This window comes from Scomber japonicus, chromosome 1 (assembly GCF_027409825.1).
Source record: "Scomber japonicus isolate fScoJap1 chromosome 1, fScoJap1.pri, whole genome shotgun sequence".
NCBI classification, from domain to species: domain Eukaryota; kingdom Metazoa; phylum Chordata; class Actinopteri; order Scombriformes; family Scombridae; genus Scomber; species Scomber japonicus.
The window spans coordinates 18,075,654-18,097,774 of NC_070578.1; the positions used below are offsets into that span (position 1 = coordinate 18,075,654).

At 38.1% G+C, this 22,121-nt stretch overlaps 1 protein-coding gene across 1 annotated transcript in view; it reads right to left on the reverse strand.

Annotated features, from left to right (window-relative positions):
* The window catches only part of tspan15 (tetraspanin 15), a 37,165-nt gene extending 21,761 nt beyond the window's left edge, over nt 1-15,404 (reverse strand). Inside the window, exons 1-3 of the mRNA XM_053318919.1 lie at nt 15,292-15,404; nt 4,462-4,647; nt 3,321-3,395 (exon numbers count right to left, since the gene is read on the reverse strand). Coding sequence (XP_053174894.1) covers nt 3,321-3,395; nt 4,462-4,647; nt 15,292-15,381 — 351 coding nt within the window. The 5' untranslated portion in view covers nt 15,382-15,404. The remainder of the gene's footprint in view (nt 1-3,320; nt 3,396-4,461; nt 4,648-15,291) is intronic.
* Nucleotides 15,405-22,121: the final 6,717 nt, after the last annotated feature.

The window sequence follows — 22,121 nt, forward strand, 5'->3', positions numbered from 1 at the left end:
TAAGGTGTCTAGCTCACAGTAGACTTTCCTTCCTTTGTTTTTTAATACACAAAGTGTTGCTCCTGATTGTAACCTGTTCTGGAGGAAGCTGTTTGCTGAGTCATGACTGCATGAAAACAACACATCATGCTCTGTTAGTATGCACAGGAACATGATTGGATTTTATTGCGAGGTAGGAAAAGAGATCAGAAAGTGAAGCCTGAGATAAACCAAAAAAAAGAGAAGCGAGGGCAGAATTTGAGAGAGGGATAAGTAGACAAAGTAGACGGAGAGAGGAAAGATGCAGAGGAGAACAGAACACTCCATCGGCATACTGATATCGTACAAATGTAAATCCAATCTGCTCTTAGAACAGATTAATTATGATTATACCATCTCTGAGCGCTTCCTGCCAAGAAATATGAGCAAATAAGGTTTCAATGGGGTGTCTGTAAAGTCTCGATTTGATGAGAGATATTATAACAATTGCATGTAGAAGATTATATATCTAATATATACCATGTGGTGACAATTTCCAAGAAATAGGAAAAATAATGACCTAAATTTAATTCACGTTATCCCATGATGATACAGATGTGTATGTGCAATGTAAACATAATATAATGTAGTTGATAAGTCATAATATCAGTATAAATATGAAATGAAAACATTGGGAGGGCATTGTAGTGCCACCATCCCATATAAAGGCCAGAAGATTATTTTTGGATGCTGGAAACCTTTAAAGTCTGTGTAAAGTAAGAATAAATATGTGTTCTGAGTTTGACATACCACAGAAAAATCGCCAAATATATGAAATTAGGCTTCAAAGTTGTGTAAAAATCAGCCTCTTTCTCTGCTTCCAAACGCTGTGGACGTGCCCGCCGAGTTCGCTGAAACCCCGCCCCCTACCAAGTGTCAACTGTCAATCAAAGTCACCATCTCTACCAGAAACATGGACACTACGTGTGAGAGCTTTCTGCTGCTAATTCAGCTGCCAGCTCGGCGGCTAACTCGGCTGCTAACTCTGCGGCTAGCTCGGCTGCTAACTCTGCGGCTAACTCAGCTAACTGGCTAACTGTAGACTGTAGTAGTAGTAGTAGTAGTGTGCGCTGAATGTATTTATACCTCTACAGCAGCAGGGGCAATCACCCCCATGTTACGTAACGCGGCTGTGATTTTCAGACCCGCCCACTAAATCCTAAACACAGAAATCTTGAAACACAGTTTGTGAAGCCTAGCTCCACAATTCAAATCTAAAATGGTTGGCTTTTTTAGAAATACATTTATGACCTATTTAATGTGTTTAGAAGAAAATGTCTGAATTCACTTTACACTGTCTTTAAGGAGATGTGATATTTATTAACAAAAATATTAATGGAACAGAGGCAAGAATAAACTCCAACGAAAAAAAAACTTAAACCACAGCAACAAACAAAAAAGCTTCAGGCTTACAGCAAGCTACCACCTACTCTCCTCCCTGTTGACCACTGAATGACATTTTACCTTCTCCTCTCACCTAACTGGAACATGGCACCTGCTCAGGTAAGTATGTGGGTGAGCTACAGAGATACGAAACTTTCAAAACATACAGAACACCACCCAATTATAAACACTGGGTTTTTCTGTTACTGCTGACAGTCATTATCTACTATAAGCACACAACTTATTCAAAAGTTCAACCAAAAGTCATTTACGCAACAGTTTCACCCATCTTTACACATCTTATCAATTCCCAGCCCCTTACTGCTAAGACAACCTAATGATGTCAACCTGCTTCCAGGCTCCCTGATGGGGAAAAGTTGAAAGAGAGGGCTAACCTTTCTAACAGATCATGACCCAGTAAACAAAAATATAAAACAACCAATGTATTCAATTATTTAAAAACTAGCAAATTAATGGAAAATTTTGACTGAAAATCATGTTTATATCCCACACAAAACAAGACAAATTCAAGAACCAGTATATTGGTGGACAGCGTATGATCAATGTATGAAATTGTGGCCAGTTTGTTAAAGGGATAGTCAGTGGTAGTGTCTAAAATATTAATATGCAATTTTTAAATTAAGCTGTATTTCAGTATATAAATACCGTTACAAGAACAATACTTTCCACTCCAGAATAATGACAGTGTGACACAGGTGCTTTTCCCACCACATTCTAGTAAAATCCAGGACCCTGAAATGCATTTTTGTAGACAAACTTGGGATATTTGATTTGAAAGAGAATTTATTTTAATCCAAATAAAATGAATCGTCTGTTAACACCCCTTTGCCCATGTTTTTCTACTCACTCTGTATTGAGTGTTTTTTCAGACTGTGATTGTTATTCAAGGGGTTTTAACTGTACACTCTCGCTCATGCCTCCTGGGCATGGAGAGTTTTTTCACTACTGCTTGGCGAGCTCATGCCTGTTGTCTCGGCTCAGAAGCAGCTAAAGTAGTGCAAACCAGCATTGGAGGTTTCTCATGTGCAGCAGCCCGAGGCACAACACTAGGTGAGCTGCCAACTTCATTATGTGGAGTGACATGACATTTGTCATGACAACGCCCCACACATACCTCTGACGTAAAAGAACCAACCTTTTGCACCATTCATTTTGAAAGAGCTGGCTGACCAGTGGTATAACTTCAATGCTCATGACTCAGTCAGTTGTGATCCAGCCAATAGTGATAATGTTGGGGCTTAGTGAAAAGGGCGTGGAGCCTTTTCATAGACATATTTAGGTGCTAATATGAAGTCAATAAATAATAAATAGAGTTCAGGATGCTTCAAGATGAGTCACACACTATTTGATGCGTATTAATCTCAATTAGCCTCAAGGTAGCACATTATAATCACAAATAGTTTTGAGCTGTTTTCTGATGGTCAGGGTGGTTTGGATCATTTTTTAATTAATTTATTTCGAACATGTTAAAAGAACTAAACAAAATAAAAAGGCTGTAGTTATAACAAAATAGAAATGACAGCAAAAATGTTTAGGCATACAACAAAACAATAAATATCCAATGTTTGAATGGGTATAGGATGAAGCAGGGAGGATATTTAAATATCTGTTTAAACTTGTTTAATGTGCTGCATGTTGTGATATAATGATATTTAGCATATGTCCTCACTTAGATATCCCTCTTAGGTTGTGTTTACCTTCCCTCAATTGAAGGTAGATACAACCTAAGAGGCATATTTATCTATCACCTCCTCTTGATGAACAGTTTACTGCTCCAAACAGTAAAGATTTGGTTGTCATTCTGTTTTCCCACCATAGGAGTTCAAACTTAATCCCCAAATTTGAGATGGTAAAGTTTCAAATTGTCGGGTAATTAACCGTCATCATGCATAGCTCACCTGGTTGCGGAACACCAGCGCAACGATTCCTCCCAGCAGCTCCAGGAGCAGACAAACAGTCAGGGTGTACATGAACTGTGACCAATGACACAACAGACGATAGACCCTTTAATCAATCAAGCTCTGCCATTATACACTTCAAATTTGAATACTTGCCCGTAACAATATTAAGCACTGGTAGATGTTTTTTGGAGTTAAAAACACAACACAAAAGTTTAGAAAATTGAAACACTTTCTAGGTTCTTCTAATCCTGTGTCCCTGTGTTAATTAGTCTCATTATATGCTTAATATGGCTTATATTTCAACATCAAAATACCCTCTCTTTTCTTAAACATATTTATGATGGCTCACCTCAAACTCAGGGGTCCTTAGATACATTTGTATAATTCAAATTTGAGTGAACCAATCACATCTGAAGGATTTGATTTGAATACCTCTCGTTATTAAACCCCACTCACACACAGTATACTATAATATACTATCATATGTCACATTGCTGGAGGTAAAGAAGCTTTAATGTCTGTTTCATGGACACTTTCAATTAATTGTTAACCATTTGCATAAAATGAGACTGGTGTTTTACTACTGCCATGAAGCTACGTCTCTAGGCTATGTTGTCTTGTACAAGTTCATTAAGCAAGAAAGGATCCTTGCTTATACAATTTGTTATAAATCAGCAGCACTCCAGCAGAGTCAGCACACGGACAATAAATGAAACCTGTCACAATGCATTGTGTAAAACGTCATTTGGATTTCCATTTTCATGGCTAAAAGAGAAACAACATTGTTCTCACACCTAATACCCCTGTAAAGACACACATGTATTTTTATGTATGCATTTGTGTATGTTTTCTTGTTTTTCCTGTTATCTCTCTTTTCCTCTTAACATTTTAACTTGTATATATGAACTTTAGGAAAAGAAAAAAAGCCTCTTGTAGACAGGTGTTGTAATTTAGCCTTTTGCTACGGATACTAAACACAGTGCATCTGGTACCTGTGCATAATTATATGTTGCAGCTCCAATGCTATTGTGATGTCCATGTCGAAAAAAAAGTAACATTTGAATTAACCGTTTTTACATAAATGCACAGCTGTGACATGTATAATGTCCTTCAACCACTATCTTAGCACACCACTCACCACTTTCAGCAGAGTTAGATTATCCCTCAGTGCAGCCAAGACTCCTATGAATGAAACAATAAACATGATGATTCCCAGAAGGATCAGGATTATAGCTGGTGCCAAAAACATCCCCTGCAGGGTCTTGTAGCGCTGCCTCTCCACCTCAGCATAGATGCCTATGGCCAGGATGAAACCACCTATCAGCTGGAAACACAAACAGAAGCAGGTAGCACAGATGAGTCCAACAGCTGTAAAATTCAAGACGAACACAAGAAACAGTCGTTGGGCCTCAGCCAAAGATTATAAATTCTCCAAAGGCTTTACAATCTAAAATTTAGGGCTGGATATCATTAAAAAAATGATACCACTGCCAATCCAAGTACCCTTAAAGTGATACCAATACCAAATAGATACTTCATTTAATACCCATCATGTGAATAGAACCATTAAATTGCATAAAATGGCACCACTCCTCCACATCTAAATGATTTGATTTTTAAACAAATGTATTTTGAAAGTCTTCAAAGTGGGCCAATAACATGTCGCATTAAATCGAATGCTTGTGTTTTTTGGCTGTGAGCAAGTCCATACAAATAGGCATATATTGGGTGCAGTAAAAGCTTCATCCCTTATGCCATAACAGAACTAAACAAAAGAAACAAGAGATTGTAACTGTGGGAAATGGATATATGTATGGTGGTGGGTATATGTCTGTGGTACTGATGTTTGTTCTTGTAACCTGTTGTCTGTGTAGTTTCTCGTGGCTGTACGGAATGTGAAAATAATTATCCTGGAAAGGACAATAAAATCTATCTATCTAAATCAGTTTATCAATTAGGAATCATTTACTGATATTGATTCTAGTCATCCCCTCTGGTTTTACAAAAATATTTAATTGCATAAATTACTTAATATTCAAGGACTAAAAAAGATTCATGAGTAGATTACAGAATAGATTATACTGCATAGATTATATTGCTATGAAGCCATTGACTGCCTCTGTAAATTCCCTAGTAATAAAATAATAAGAAAAATAACACTTCATAATTCTTTAATTTTTGTACTGGCACACAGTAAGTTTAGGCTGACATTTGACTTCATGAGAACAAAACAAGTGCTACTAATAACATTAACAATGACTCTGTTCTATTAATGTGTCCCAGTAAACTGTGACAATGAGCCAGCATGCACAAAACCAGGACTCTGGAACTGAGTGAACATGAATGTAATTAATTTATCATTCATTTTATGATTTACACCTGTGCTTTTCCTACTGTAAGATGTCAAAATGTCTTCTGTGAAAAAGGCCTTTTCACATGTTCAGGTGAACAAACCTGCTTAGATGACAACATTGCATGACTCAGTGGCAGCTTCTGTCCTTATGAAATCAACATTAAGACAGAAGCCTTTGATACTGGGAGAGGTGCAGTTGTTGTTCCCATTGTTCCCATTTAAACCATGTTTTTTCATCATCAGTGGACCAAATCAAAATATTTCAAACCGACATCCCCGAACGTTGGTCTCTCTCTAGGAATCTCTCTAGCCTTGAGAGCAAAACAGCCTAATTAGGTAGTATAGTTTTAGTGACTTAGCCTAATTGGAAGCTGCATTTTCTCCAGACTGAAGTGGACGTCAACAACAGATAATTCAGTGTTGTTATTGTAAATGACAGTGTTCTTTAATTAAGGTTCTCTGAAGCACTTGCGTTTAGACACAGTGAATCTACTGGGAACGATCAATGGTGTTTGGACTCTCTCTCTCTCATCTTTTTTCCCTCACTCAATTACTCCAACATAATTCAGTTCAGGTCTGGTCCTAATCTTTTTTACCATCAACACACACACACACACACACACACACACACACACACACACACACACACACACACACACACACACACACACACACACACACACACACACACACACACACACACACACACACACACACACACACACGTTTCTTTCCATGTTAGCAGTCTGGCTCTGTGGATGGAAGTGTTGGCAGGTCAATCTGTTGGTCAGTTCATCTGTCCAACACTTTGAGTCCAGACTGACACAATACTATTGGATTGTCATGAAACTTTGTACACATGGTACTCAGAGGATCAACCTTAAAGATAGGATTACAATTTAAATTTAAAAAAGACAAAAAATCTGAACTCTATAAATGTGAACTCTATAAACTATAAGAATCCCCTTTGAATTAACTTTCAATGTAAGTGATGAGGTCAAAATTGCACAGTTTGTCTACAAAAATGCATTTGAAAGTTTATCTGAGGCTAGTGTGAAGCTTCCACATTCAGTTGGTCAAATTAAGTGGATATCTTTCACATTTACAGTCTTTTTAGTAAAAATCTAACGCCGCCATCAGGCCAAAATTGTAATTGGTCCAGTACTTTAGCATAAAACCAAATACCTGCAAAACTAATGACATGCCAATCAGCTTCAGGTCTACTTTGTGTTTAATGCTACAATATCAAGCACATTTTTGCATACTGGCAGACAGTGGTGAGTCATTAGTTGATATGGCTCACCTTGGCCTGATCCCATGTGCTTTTAAAGCTGACCCATGTAGTCACCCTCAGCATGTTAGCATTCGAGCTGAAATCTTACACAAACTCAAACACGCCCTGCAATGGTGGTTGCTCAGCTTTCATAGTGTTAAAATATACATATCTAGTGTATATGATCATCTGCCAGTCGTTTTTGTGTGACAGAAATATATGTAGTCGCACTCAAGTCGTGACTGATAATGAATGCAAATTGATATGTATGATGAGAATGCTGGTATGTTTTGCATTGTGAGATATTCACTTTGACTCAGTGACTGAAAGCTAACAGCGGTGAACATACAGTCCAACCGAGCCACTACATACCACTTCTTACTAAATGTGATTGAATATAGCTCAGTTTAATTAATTATCTATTAATAAACCTTTCCATTTACGGAATGCCACCTGATCAATTTAATAACTGTTTTACACTGACCTTGCTAAAACTGAGCTTTGTCCACTACACAATAACTGAGTGAGACAGAAGCTTGTTTCTTCAGTCAGAAAATAATTTATTCAGTCCATTGTTGTCTGCCCTCAACAACCCGTCGGCACATCTTCAGTGTCACATTAACATGAGTCAAAGCTGATTTGCAATCTGCAGTAAGCATCTGGCATGACCTAATTATAAAGTCAGTGCCAATGACAGTCAGGGACATTCTGAAAATAAAGGGGAGTTTAAAGGGTCAATTGACAAAAATTTAGAGACAAAAAACAAACACAGTTTTCCACTTGGTCCACATATTACTGAGTTTTAGAGATATGCATCCATACTGCCATCCCAATACAACAGAGGAAAGTGGAATTCCACATCTGGTGCTAAATGTATTGAATAATTTCCTGATTGGATAACCTGTATTTCTTCCCACAATCATTCATTAGACTAACCTTCTACCAAAGAATAAATGGCGAGTTTGGAGGATCTTTGCACCTAACCTTCTAACTTCTCTAATTAGGGATGCACTGTGTGAGGGATGCAGTGTGAGAGGGATGCAGTGTGAGGGATTTTGGAGTCTGATTTTGTGTATTTCATTGATGGACAGATGACTCATCAAAATATCTATCCATCAGCAGCACATCATTCAACAGTGACAGCAAATTAAGGAAATTATCAGCAAACCTTACAAGTTGTATAGTAAAGTCTAATAAGAGTTTGCCTCTTAGATGATGTGTTTCTACTCTTGCTCTTGATATTGAAAGAGATTTGAGTGCTAAAATACTATCTAGTAAAAAGTTCAATTCTGCTGAAGTGGAAGATTGCAGCATTTGTTGTTCACCAAGCAGAAAACAATTGCAATACAACAAAATTAAGTGACCCCATCTGTTTCTACAATGAGCTCTGGGCTAATCTAAAATTAAAAAAGGTCACTTGCACAGATTCAATTACTGCCAAATAGCACACGAGCAAATGTAGGTCTGTAATGTGATCAGGCTGGCAACTAAAGCAGGAACTGGAAAAACACCAATAAGCAATTTATAGTGACAATTATTATTTTTGGGAGGGTCTGTTTGCAACTTTCTGCCTCATATGAACAATGAGCAATACAGTGCAACACCAACACTGCAGTTTAGACTATTTGCATAAAGCAGAGGAATACAACCTTTCTTTAAAATGAAAACAATGCTTTTTTACAACTTCAGTTTCACTTTTCATAGCTAAGACGATTATGTCATAAACAGTAGAGCTATGCTGAAGAGAGAAGTCTTTATTATTGGAATCTCAGGTAAAAAAACAAAGCCATGCAAAACAGAATGCTGAATAAGATTAAATACCCAGAGCTAAACCGGAACAAATCAGACCAAAGGATCCAACAAAGACTGAAATGCAAACCAAGACTTATTCTAACTGAACTAGTGAGGGAATGGGGAACAGGTGACTAGATAGACACAAGTGCAGGCCAAGAGTTGAGTGACTGGGAGGACACTCGGGACAGGACAGTGCTGACAAGACTGTTCGAGGACAGGTGTGAATCAAAACCCAGAAAACATATACAGCCCAGTATACATAAAACCATCCAAGAAAAATCCATGAAAATAAACTCGTTACCATCAGCTAACTAATAATGTAATGCAGTCCTTCAAACAACTCAAATATAAATGAGCAAAATCAAAATCAAACAGAAGTATATCACCAGAAACCAAGAGAAGTCCAAAAAACGTGAGGCCATAACAGATTATTCTTAGAAATCAACCCTTTCTGGTAATTATTTTAATCACTCCCCTTCATTTTTTCTTCCAAATAAGTTTGACTAACTGCAGGTTTGTTTACAACTTGTCTGATACTCCTTGTGCTAGTGCTTCCTGCACCGTTATAACTATTTTTAGTAGTGATGTCATGTTTTAAAAATCTCAGCAATGACAATGGTGAGCCCTGTGTAATCATAACATATTACAAAAAGGAAGACCTGCCTGGAACAAACTGTGGTTTTCCCTTCGATTGAGACAGTGGAATAAACAACAGTTACATCAGTTTAAACACGTTTTCAATTACAATAAACAGTAAAAGACATTTTGTTTGTCTTCGCACATGTAGCATGTGGTTATCGCTAAAATCAAGTGACAGCCTCTTAAATTTGTAGTCTAAAATTTTCCCTGACGCACAAATGACTCCCAGAACACACACATGCACACACAGCTTCACTGTGGCAGGCTGTTGGATCACATGCTGCTACTGCAAACACCTCATTCTCTGACAAATGTGTTGCTAATTGCATTCATCCCTCCACACAATCTATCTTCAGCCTTTCCAAACTAAGACAGACAGCATGTCAGAGAGGAGGAGGAGAAGAGGAAAGCAGCAAGGAAGACGGATAGAAAAGAAGTGTTTCACATAAGTAGCCATCTGTGAGCTCTGATGAACCACTGTTTATATTCCACCATGATGTTTTTTCCTTACATGTCCCTGCTGGCTGTCTGTTATGGTATCTCGTTGTTGACTAGGTGCCCTCCCGCTGACCCCAAAGTCACTTCTATTCCGCCTAGAGGAAAGGAGGGCACTTAAAGCATTTTTAACAACTCAAAATTTAATAGATTGTCAACATTTGTAAGTGATCATCTTTACAGGCAGTTTTGCTGTTTTGTGAATCACTCAGGTTCATGTAAACTAAAATTGTTGAAATAATATATTAACACTGGCAGATCTCTGTTTATCAGCATGCACTTAGCTGCAGAAGACTTGATGCCAATATCAGGGCATTAGGCCAAAGTTAAGTTGTATTATATAACCTATTACACTCATGAACAACTCTACTGCTATTGCTTACTTAACTGCTGTGACAGGACACAGTGCGGAAACTGAAAAGGAGATCTTAAACCAGACTATAAGCTGCAGTCAAGAGACATAAATTCACTGAAATAAATCTTATTAATCACATTAACAATGTGATGTTTATACATGTACTGTAGGACAAAGTCATAGTTAGTGATTTGTCTCACATCATGTCATTTTCTATTATGTAAATAATATGAGTGCAAATTAATATGGAGGCTTGAACGTGTCTCCTGAGGAATTAATAGTTTTTCATGGGTAAACTGTGATTATCCATTCATTGATTGATATATTCAGAAACCTTTTCTGCTTCTTCTTGGTGGTTGGGACCTCATTTCCTTCTAAAGTAACACATCAGCTCCTTGTGTTTAAATAAAACAAGATAACCTAAGAGCCCAATTTTGTCTCTGACTACTCTTAAGCCAATTAAGCTTTTTGGATTTTCACATGAAAAACACTGATTATAAATCGAACAGAAAGCAATGCAGTAATCCAGCTACAGTCTGACAAACAGAAACTGCTGAAACAAAGCCAAAGTTCAAAGGCAGGCTAATTTATTTCCAGCCTTAGTTCAGCTGTGCTGGAAGCTGAATATGAACAAGGGAAATGTTTATTTGACCACATAAAAAGTTGCCGGTTGAAAGCCTGTACTGACTGAGGGACAGTAGATGACAGATTATGTACTGATCCGCTCACACAACAACAGCTGTCAGTAAGGTACATTGGTCCCACATTACAGTGCAATTACAACAGCTGAGTGGTCAACAGACAAAGACCTGCTTTAAACTGGGAAATCCCAATGAGTCCATATGTGTAAGTGTGAATTATGTGCTGTTGTTAAAAAGTGTGCTCAGTCAGCCTTCAACATGTAAATCAAGGTCAAGGAAAGCAGACAACCTAATACAACAGGATGAAGTGAAATCAACCCACCACAGGGACAAGCTAGCCTCACAGTTGGGATGTTTGTCTTCAAAAGTCAAAACTAACATTGCTTTTCACTAAAATTCAATTGACAGAATTAATCAATTTAAGACAGATTACAGATGTATGTCATAACTCCTTTAACACACTTCTGATCAAGTCTCAGTAATCAAAACAATGATCTCTGCTGTGCCTACCAAGTACATTGTTGGCATCATGTCACTACACCCCTTTGACTTAATATAATATATAAACTTATCTCAGAATTACATTTAAGGAGAGAAAACAGTGACGTGCATAATTCCCATCTCACATATACATTGTCACCCTCATGCTCGGCTTTACTTTTGGTTTTAGTCTTAGTCAAATGTAACACCTTGGATCCCACAGTACTGGGTTAAACTATTGTCCTTGTATAGTCATGTTCCACAGTAAGCAGGAAATAAACAATCTTATACTGTACATTGTTCCCCCAACATGTGTTATGCTGCATGTCTGTTTGCAGCCTCAGCACACGGACATCCTGTCCTGTGGGACACTGAGTCAAGTCAGTATGATCATTAAAGTCATTTAAAAAAGAAGAACCTAAAATCAGAGGGCAAGAAAGTGTGTGTGATGACACTTGAAGACATGCAACAGGATTTTTGGTAACACAAAGTTTCCGAACTGTTGGTCTATCATTTTATTTTTTGTTTCTAAAATTAATTACATTGTAGTCAAATATAAATGAGCTGAAATCTCTCTCCCCCTCCTGTTTGATGAGACATAACAGAAATACAGCTGGTGTCAATAATAAAACAGCAGGCAATTTAATGTTGAGTGAGTGAACATTTGCTACTGTCTACATTTCCTGAGGGAAGTGACTATCTGACCTCAGCTGCTCTTTGCTCTCGCCTGTATGCTGCAGAGATAAACCACTTTAGAGACACAATGTTTCTCACAGAATTTTGAGAGACTATGGTGGTGGGTCCGGCCCTCTAGGGAGGTCAAGGGGCATGTTCCCCTGAAAGACACTTTTGTACATTTTTAAGTCAAATGCATCATTCTGGTGCACTCTGATAGCAAAATTAAGAGGTTGTGTCTAGAATTGTATTTTGTGCTTTAGTTATGTAATTACTGGTGATGACACAGCAAAAAGGTCACACCCAGAAAGCACAGGAAAGAAATGTTACCATTTAATAACTGTTCCAAACAAACTATCAAAAGTCAGTTTATTATTTTTCAGTTTATTACTTATGAAAATATAAAATACTGTTTCAGTAAATATCTTTCTACATTGTGTTTCTTCAAATGACTAAACTAACTGCCTTTGCTTATCAATAAAAGACTCGACTTCCAGATGATTTAGAAGTGGATCAGAGTTGATTTATTGTACAGATGGAAATAAAGAACTCTCATTAAGACTTTGCATTTTTTAAACTGAACCAACCAAACCAGCATAATGCTGCTGCTGCTGTGTTTTAAACAGCACACAGGTGTTTCAGATTCAGAGATCCCTGCAGGGTTGAGTGGAGGTGTATGGGGAAGTTTATTTGTGTTGTTGAACGCAACCGCTGTGAAACAATAACCTGTTATTGATCTGATTCACTGGCTTTCTTACTGTCACCGCTCCCTCACTTCATTCATTCTCTAGCTCGCTCAACCACAGCTAACACAACAGCATCCTGCAGCCGCTTACTGATGGTGCAACTCTGTCCCCCATTCAGTGTCCGGACCGAATAAAGTAGTAGTACTCTATTCCAACATTATTCAACAGGCTCGTCTGAGAGCAGTGGAAAGCAACAAGAAGTGACAGCAAACTATAGCAGAGGCTAATGTTAGCTGCTCCTCTCCTCTCTCGTCTGTCTCAGAAGGGACAAAGCTGAGCCTCTGTGTATGTCAGAGACAGTGGAAAGTTGTCACAACTTTACTCAGTAATTTAACAATATAATCCACACAAAAGAAGATAACGTCTCATTTGAAAATACATTGACATAGATTAAAAACTCAATATACTGCTCAGCCCTAAAACAACCTAACATTTTGGAGAGTACACACATGTTCAGCTCACTGTGACACACGGCAGCACAAATTAGACAATGGTGGGCCACCACAGTCTATAATTAATGGTAACATACACACTGAGACAGTGTGGTAAGAACTTCTCTTTAACATGACTGAATGAACAAGATGTAGGAACAAAGTAATGTAAGTCATTAATCTCTTTCGTCTTTCATATCAAGCCAGCATTCACTCCCCATAATGCACCAATTACTGCCTCACCATCCCATTCCCTCTTTCCATGAATAATTATTTCAAAAATGTCTCAAGTAAGGAACAGTCATTTTCTTTGTCCATTAAGTGCTGTGTCAGTCAGCCATCTGTCTGCACAAATAAAAATGCTCTGTTATGTTGTCTATGAGAGAGAGCAGCTGCACAGTTTAGCAAAGTTGCACAAAACTTTCTATCTTTTATGTGAGTGACAAATACCAAAATATACACCATCAGTGTGTCTTGTGTTGTTTCAATGTTGTTCCCACCTTCTCGAATTGTTTTGGCTTAATTCAAGTGAATGCCTAGAAAATACAAGTAGAAGCAGGTAAATTGTAATCATAAAGGTATTTCCCTCTTGTTTTTGACAGCTCGACGATATTTAAGCACTAAACCGCTTTACTCGGATATAGCAGAGAGTTAGACAAGGCTCCCTTGCAGCTGAAGATATGTCTGTTTGTCTGCCAAGATTCTCTATTACCAAGCAAACCTTACTAGGTATTGTTATGAAGTTGCTTCTTCCGCTAAGATGACTGTAATATTTGTTTACACTGCAGTTCATCTGAGTTGCTCTTCAGGGAACACTTTACTTAACCTGACCTCTCTGGAAACTCTTGGCTGTCTCACAGAAAAGACTTTGACTCCTTTTGTAATACTGATGTACTGATGATTCCTGTTTAATATTTGAAGTCATTTTAAATTCCCTTTTTATCTACCTGCAAACAAATATGCTGTTAGAAAAGGAACTTATTTTCAACCTAAACAGAGGTTTTCGGAGCCTCTGATGGCCTGTGGCTGCAGGAGATCTGCACCTCTGTTCCTGAGTGTGATCCAGTGGCTTGTTTGACATCTTATCTTATAAGATGTCAAACAAATCTATAAAAATGCCTGTCACAACTTCATATCACCCAAAAGGAAAATGTTTTTACATTTGACAAGGTGGAAACAAAATGAGTTGATAAAAATAGAGAAAATCTGCTAAAAATTGCAACTGAGAAGCTGGAAAAAGTGAATGTTTGACAAACATTGTCAAACTGAATTTTCTTTTTACTGACTGGTAAATGAATCACCTAAACATAGGCCTACTGCACAAATAAAATGCTAGATCTCAAATCACTAATATTAGGCTACTGTATTTCAGTTGCACAGTGGTGAGTCACAAAACCGCAACCATACAGTTTGTCTCATGACATTTGTTTCATGCTCACATTGCATAGCAGGCACTACAAATACACTCAAGTTTATGGTGCTGACTGCAGTTCTATCAAATATACAGAAAACTAAAACTTTATTAAATATGCACCTACTGTAATTGCCTATTAGGTTGAATGTACCCTCATTTTCCCCACAATTGCTGATCTGTCACATGACTTAGTTGGTACTTCAGTCTGACCACAGACAGCAGGGCACAATGAAACATGTTTATGGAATTAACCAGAATAAAAATCTGTTGTTCCTCCTTTTTTTCGTTAACTCTTTCTCTCTCGCTTCCTGTATATATGTTTTTCCCCTTTATCAGGCAGGTGAAGGTGCACAGAGGAGGGTGGAGTCAGCCTGTGCTTAATACAGCCACGGTTATTAAGTCAAGTCTAGTTATTCACTATTATTCAACAAGTAAAACACCTGTCGTTCCCAAACTGAACAACACGATGCAGTTTGACAAACGGCTACAACATTCGCGTGTTGCTGACAATTTCTCACTATAAACACATTTAAACCGTCTTTCCTTTCTAGTTAAATACAGACTCCCAGCAGGCGAATGACAAACACACAAAGTCTAACCCGTCCAGTTCAGATAAGAGTGCAAACAAAGCACACGCTCCTCTTCACAAACTGTACCCGGGACATTACTTACCCACCAGACGATGGCATAGGAGAACAGGACGAATTTGAGGAAAACGTACGAGCATCTTTGGCAGTATCGGATCTCATCGCTGTTGGACATGGTGTCGGCTGCGGACAGTTCAGCTCAGCGGCTTCCTGCGCTGTTTACACACACTTCCGCGTTGTCGTCATCGTCACCACACCTGTGGGCGCGTGTGAGTGGGGGTGATGGATATCAAGCAGCATGTTCACAAGCGAGAACGAAACCGTGAAGAGGAGGGTCACGCTTTTAGATATGTATAGGCTATGTATGTTCACAGAGTGTTTGTCTCGAATGATTGATGGGACGGTGAAATACAATTGTGTTTGACCACTGAACCTCGAAATTGTTTTTTAAATGTTTTTTCTCAAAAAGATTGCCTGCAAAAACCCGTAATTTGCTCAAAATCTTTTTTTCACAAATGTCAATGAACATGTCAGAATAACAAATCCTAGTGGTCAAAATTAGGGGCGGATTTAGGAGTTGACAAGATCCAGGGCTAAACCCAGAGCACCCTGCATTGTATAGGCCTACTGTAGTAGTCTTCATCAATTTTATTGGTTCTTATTAACAGTTTTCCAATAACAATGCACATAGAAATAAGTAAATAAGGAATTAGAACATTTTTGATTTCTGTAACTCAACACTGCCTCAGTTGAAATGTCTTGAATATGTTACAAATTAAGTTGTAACATATTGCGTAGGCGTTTTATTATTTTACATGAGAAATTGATCATGGGTTTGTCAATATTTGGGCAGTATTTGGAATCAAACCACAATGCCTTAAGAGATGTTTTGAGTTTGGTTGTAGAGATGATCTTTAATTCCAGATCTTCCCATATTGTTGGCTCTTACTGTAAGCCCATATTAATGGATATCTAGCATTTATTGCAATGTAGTATTTTTCTATGTTTGGGAAGCCCATTCCGCCCTTGTCTTGAGTAATATATAGTTTCTATGTGCTAATTCTCAGCTTCTTATCGTTCCATATGAAGGAAGTCAGAGGATAAGGGAAGGGCGTTTATATCATAAATTAAGCGGGGAAGAACATTCATTTTAATTGTGTCTATTTTACCCCATAGTTAAAGTTTTATATGCCTCCATCTATTCAAATCATCTTTAACCTTTGGGTTAATATAATACCCAGGTATTTAATACCTTCTGGAGACCATTTAAAAGGCAATTTGCGAAGACATTCTCTTTCTGTAGTGAGTTTCTACACTTTTCCAGTGGTACTCTGGCCCTCTCTTCTTGAGCAAACAGCTGCAGTTCTCTCATGTTTGATGGGTGCTATCCCCTAACTGCAAGTTTCAGCTCTTTCCACAGATGTTCAGTAGGATTCAGATCAGGACTTATAGCAGACCACTTCAGAACGATCCAACGTTTTCTTCTCATCCACTCTTGAGTGCTTTTTTATGTATTCTTATGTATGTGGTCATTATCCTGTTATAGAACCCATAACTTGTGACAAAGACACAGCTTTCTGACACTGCGCTGTATGTTTTGCTGCATAATGCCTTCATAGTCTTCTGATTTCATTGTGCCCTGCACAGATTCAAGGCACTCAGTGCCTGAGGCAGCAACGCAACCCCAAAATATCAATGAGCCTCCTCCATGTTTCACAGTAGGCATGGTATTCTTTTCTTTGATGGCTTCATTTTTTCTTCTGTATAGGGTTGGTGTGATTTACCTAAAAGCTCTAACTTCATTTTATCTGTCCAAACAAAGCACACTAGTCTGGCTTTTTGTGGCTCCTCTTAGAAAAAGGGTCTTCCTGGGTCTGCCATGGAGCCCATTTTCATTTAGAGAATGATGGATGGTGCAACTTGAAACTATCGTACCTTGAACTTGAAGCTCAGCGTGGACGTATTAAAGTTTTCCTTGGTTCTGTCTTGGCCATTCTCACAATCCTTTTGTTCAATTTTCCTCTTGCGCCCGAGTCCAGAGATGTTGGCTACAGTTTTATGGGCCTTAAACCTCTTAATAATAGTAGCAATAGTGGTCACAGGAACATCAGGCTCATTGGCACAGCAGAGTGAATACTTTTCTCCTTTTAAACTGGCTACATGAGTGATTATAAGTTTGAAAACACCTGTGATACTAATCAAAACAAACCAACACAATATTCTGCTTTAAGTATCTCTACAAATGAATTATTTCTTACAATTTCTGAAGAATACCAATAATTTTGCCCCGTCTATTTTTTTCTCCCAATATTCAGCCGCATATTTTGATCAGCCTCGACCACAAGGCCGTGACATGGTCCACAATTGTCTACCTTATTTCATCAGGAGTGTGCCTTGGACTCATCTACCTCTTCCTCTGTTTTGCCTCACTCTTCTTCATGCAGCCTTACTTCTCCTCTTCTTCCCAGCTGTTTACTCTATTCATTTCCTTGTTGTTCTTCCGCTGTCAGAAATTAAAACATTGTGTTGTGCTTTATCTTTGTGTGCTAGCCAACTAAAGGTTCATTAGATGCAGTTCTGAGCTATTTTAGATCATTGGTTGGCTAGTTTAACTGGTTGATCATTGTTTGATATATTCCTCTTCATTAGAGAAAGTCAAGATTCACCTGAGAACAATTCATCATTCAAAAAAATTGAATAGAAGGAAAATATGCTTGGTTTACATGCTTGCTTTGATTATGATTTTGCATCTAATGACTTATGCAATGAAGTAATGCAGATAAGTCGAAGTCTTGGGGGAAAGAACTACTCTACAGAGAACCAGCATACATTTTGATCAATATGACATAAGCAGTTGATAACGTAGGAAACGTCAGAAAATTGTACATGTCTACAGTAATCATGTCTACAGTAATCTATTAAAAACAGTCCAAGCCTGCCACTGGCCTTCGTGCACATAGCAAACATGCATATTCAGGGGAAATATAGCTCAGACATGCCATTTCACAAGGCTGTAATTTTGAAATTCTACATAAGAATGTCCTGATATTTTCACACATTTGATAAAAGTTCAATGTTGTTATAAATGATAATAGTGTATTTTATTGAGAAAAATTACAGTTAAATCTTGTGAAATAAGTGCTGTTAAATGTTTGATTAAATAATTAAATTAGTTGATTGCTCAATTTTGCTTCCTTTAATGGATTATTTCAATTTTCAATTGATTATTTGCATATATGTATTCATATTGTATATACGAATATCTGTAAATTCATAGGCATTTCATTGTTTTTTGGAAAAAAAGGTAAAAGTATGTAAAACAATACAGAACATGTCCTGTAAAATTTCTTTTTTTTCTTTTTCTTTTTTACAGTGTAGGTGGCAAACACTTCATGGATAGCACAACCATTTACAGTAAAACATGTATCTTTGCCCCCTAGTGGTGGATTATAGATCACTTACAAAGGGGCCATAAAGAATCAGCCACTACTACTTTGTTAGGTCCAGAGGATTTACCAATAATGTAGCCTTTGTTGCCTCTGAATACTGAATTTACTACTACTTTTGTTGCAAGGCAATATGCAGTTACTTTACTTTTGCTAATTTATACAACATGGGAATGTATGCAAGTTAATCCTCCTTAACTGGTAAATCAATCAACTGAATACTTCAAAATCAAATTACAAGACATTATATATAAAAAACATGTAGCCTACAATATTGCAATATATTGTGTTCAAAGTTGACCATTTTAACCAGAAAGGATGTCTCATATGTCTCAAGAAGTTTTCATATTATTTGACTGCTGTTTTGTAAATATAAAATCATGTTCAGTCACAAAACTAAAGAACAGAAAGGTCATGTTATGGCATTTAAACGATAGACAGCCACCATTGTGCTGTTTGTGGCTAACCATTGCCTGTACATTAAGCAGTGTATCCGACACTGTTGGTTTTAGTCCAGCCTTATCAGCAGCTGTTCGGCTGATAAAGTACATTGAGTCAGTGAGTGAGAGCTGTATGAGCGGCTGTTCAGGCAAGATAATCATTATTTTTGATACATCTGGTGGTGGTTATACCTTATTTTATCATCTCAGCCTTTTCTGATCTTCTTCCACAAGTAAAAGATCACAAAATGACAGAGGTGCAAAGCAAAACTAAGCTAAACTGATTTGCATTTGCATCTTTTATCAGATATGTTCTTAATTTGTATTTTCAGGGTAAAGGGAAACAGTTTAATCAGATTCACCTTGGCATGAAAAACTATTGGCTAGCTTGTTTTTAATTGTCTTTCAGGTGATAGTTTTTTTTGTATTAACAACACAGACTGCAGGCTAGTCAACAAGCGCAAAATGTAATGTTAGTGGTCAGATGTATTCTCTGAGGTGTGTTCAGGTACAACTTTTAACAGAAGTGAGTTTCAGGCCGTGGATAGTAAGCACTGTTATTCCTCTGTCTGCAATGATTCAGGCTCCGATTCACACAGGAGACCACACTTGGTTCAGAACAGTTACTTCAGCTTGAAACTTTTCTTTCCTCTACCTGTACCCTTCATGTGGCCTTCATGAAGCCCTGCACAAGGATTGTGAGAGCACACACACATGTGTGTGCGCTCACATGCGCACACATGCGCGAGCACACACACATGTGTGTGCTCTCATATGCACACATGTGTTCTGTGTTGTGTGTGTACATTCTGTACACACACAACACAGAGGGAAAAAAAGACAAAATGAGTTGAGCTGAAGTCGGTAGGCTCTACCTCTGTCCGTTCTTTCCTGTGCAATCAAATACAGACATACACAGTAGATTTCCTCTGAGAGGGACTTAGAGTGACAACAGAGCAGGAGGGCAGATACACAAATGGATGTCCACAGACATCAAAGTCCCAAAAGACATCAAAGTGGTAGTTAGTGGGTAGAAAGAATAAAAACAGGAAACACAAGCAGGGACGTTAACAGCAAGACAGAGAGGCATAAGAACCATTGACAGTAAATGTCACAGATTCCTAATTTTTGGCACTTTTTTTGATTGTTTTAAGGAGAAACATGAATAAAAGTCACTGCTATGACCCAACAGCACCACAGTACTTCCTACATTACATACGTGTGCACATCATAAGAGCATATAGCAAGTACATGTGAGTGTCCTTAATGTCACCTTATGGTTTGTGATAAGTAACCATAGGTAACAAGTACGTATTTGTATATCTTTTTAAACAAATAGACTGTTCACTACCTGTACAGTTTATAATACAGTAAACAGAAACACAGAAGTAATGCCCTCCCCTACACTTACTGTACACAACAGCAGAGCACACACAAACATGTGCACTTGTAAATAGACTAAACACATGCAGTATGTTCACATTTTTAATCCAACAGGACATAAATTCTGACTCATACTGTCTCTATGGGGACATTAAAGTGTTTTGTCATGTTTCAGACGCCACGGCTCAAACTAAAAGTACAGAACGCAGCATCTTCACCAAATGTGTGACTGCCAAATACTGCAAACACAGAGCTGTGCTTTGCAAGTGCTTTGTGATCAACCCCGTTATCAACACTGTAACACCCTCAGTTCTTCTCAGATAAATTCTCAACCTGAGGGAAAAATGACATTTAATTTAGATATCAAACATATTTGTCAACGGAGCTTTAAGGTTTAGGCAGAGCTTGCCTTTTACCTGTTTGCTTTTGCACTGAGCAACAACCAATAAAATGAGTGTGATTAGTACAGGAATAATGTATTCATGTGTTGACTGTGGCTAACTAAGCATAAGTTCAATAAACTGGGAGACCATTATTCTGAACAGCAAAAGGAATGACATAGTTCTAACAATAGCTACACTTAATGAAGAGGATCTCTGACAGGCTGCAAACAAAAAGCAGCAGCAAAGGATGGAGAGACTTTCCAACAAGAAGTCATCTCCCACCATCAGCAGCACCTTGATTCACACTACATTAAAGTTTGTCATCTTCAACCATGTCACGATTCACAAAACAGGCTTTTTTTTAGGAGGTGTGTCTCACTCCACCGACACTGCAAGAATGGACCCTTTTGCGAGAGTTTTTGTCTAAAACTATTAATACACAAATCCATCATGGTGTATATTATGATGAGAATTTTACAGAGGAAGTGAAGACCCATCCACGCCTTCACATGTATAATGATGAAGTATCATTAGTCATAGCCCTCTTGAGATCTTCACATTTTGTTCTCAGAGGACCAGGAGATGCACCAGTCCTCTGCAGATGTTGCATACAGTCCCCCTCTGTGTGCCTTTTGTCCACTGTATTGAACAAAAAAGCAAACAAAATAACCATAAAAGTGCTTTAGATTTCAGGGGAGCAGGAAATTGTTAGCTGCAGAAATTACAGATGGCAGAGGAAATTGGGAATCGTTTTTCCTTTCCTTTTCTTACTGACCATTATTTGTGCAGCTTTCTCATTCCCCTCTTGCTCATAATCTCACTGGTTTGTTCTCTTTTTCATTAATACTCTAATCTCTTTGTTGTTTTAAATGGACCCATGCCTTCAATTCACCCAAACCTCTCCCATTTTCTTCCTTCATTTTTCAATTTCACGGTGTTCTCTCAGATTTAATGTATACCAACTATTCCACAACATTTTATATCCACAATGTGACTATCAATCACTGTTCAGTTTTTTTCTGCTTTTCAGTCATTTCACCCTCTCTCCCCTTCGCTGTGTGTGGAGTTGGCGCAGCTCCACGAGCACAGTCGCGTGCCTGCATGTCTGTGCGTCTCCGTCACTCTCAGCACCGTAATCAGCTCGCTGCACATTCCAGGAGAGAGAGAAACAGTGTGTATGTATGTGAAAGAGAGGGTAGAGATGTCTTGAGGGGTTTTGATGGATTATTGGATGGACTTGGTTGTCCATTACGCAAAAGGAGT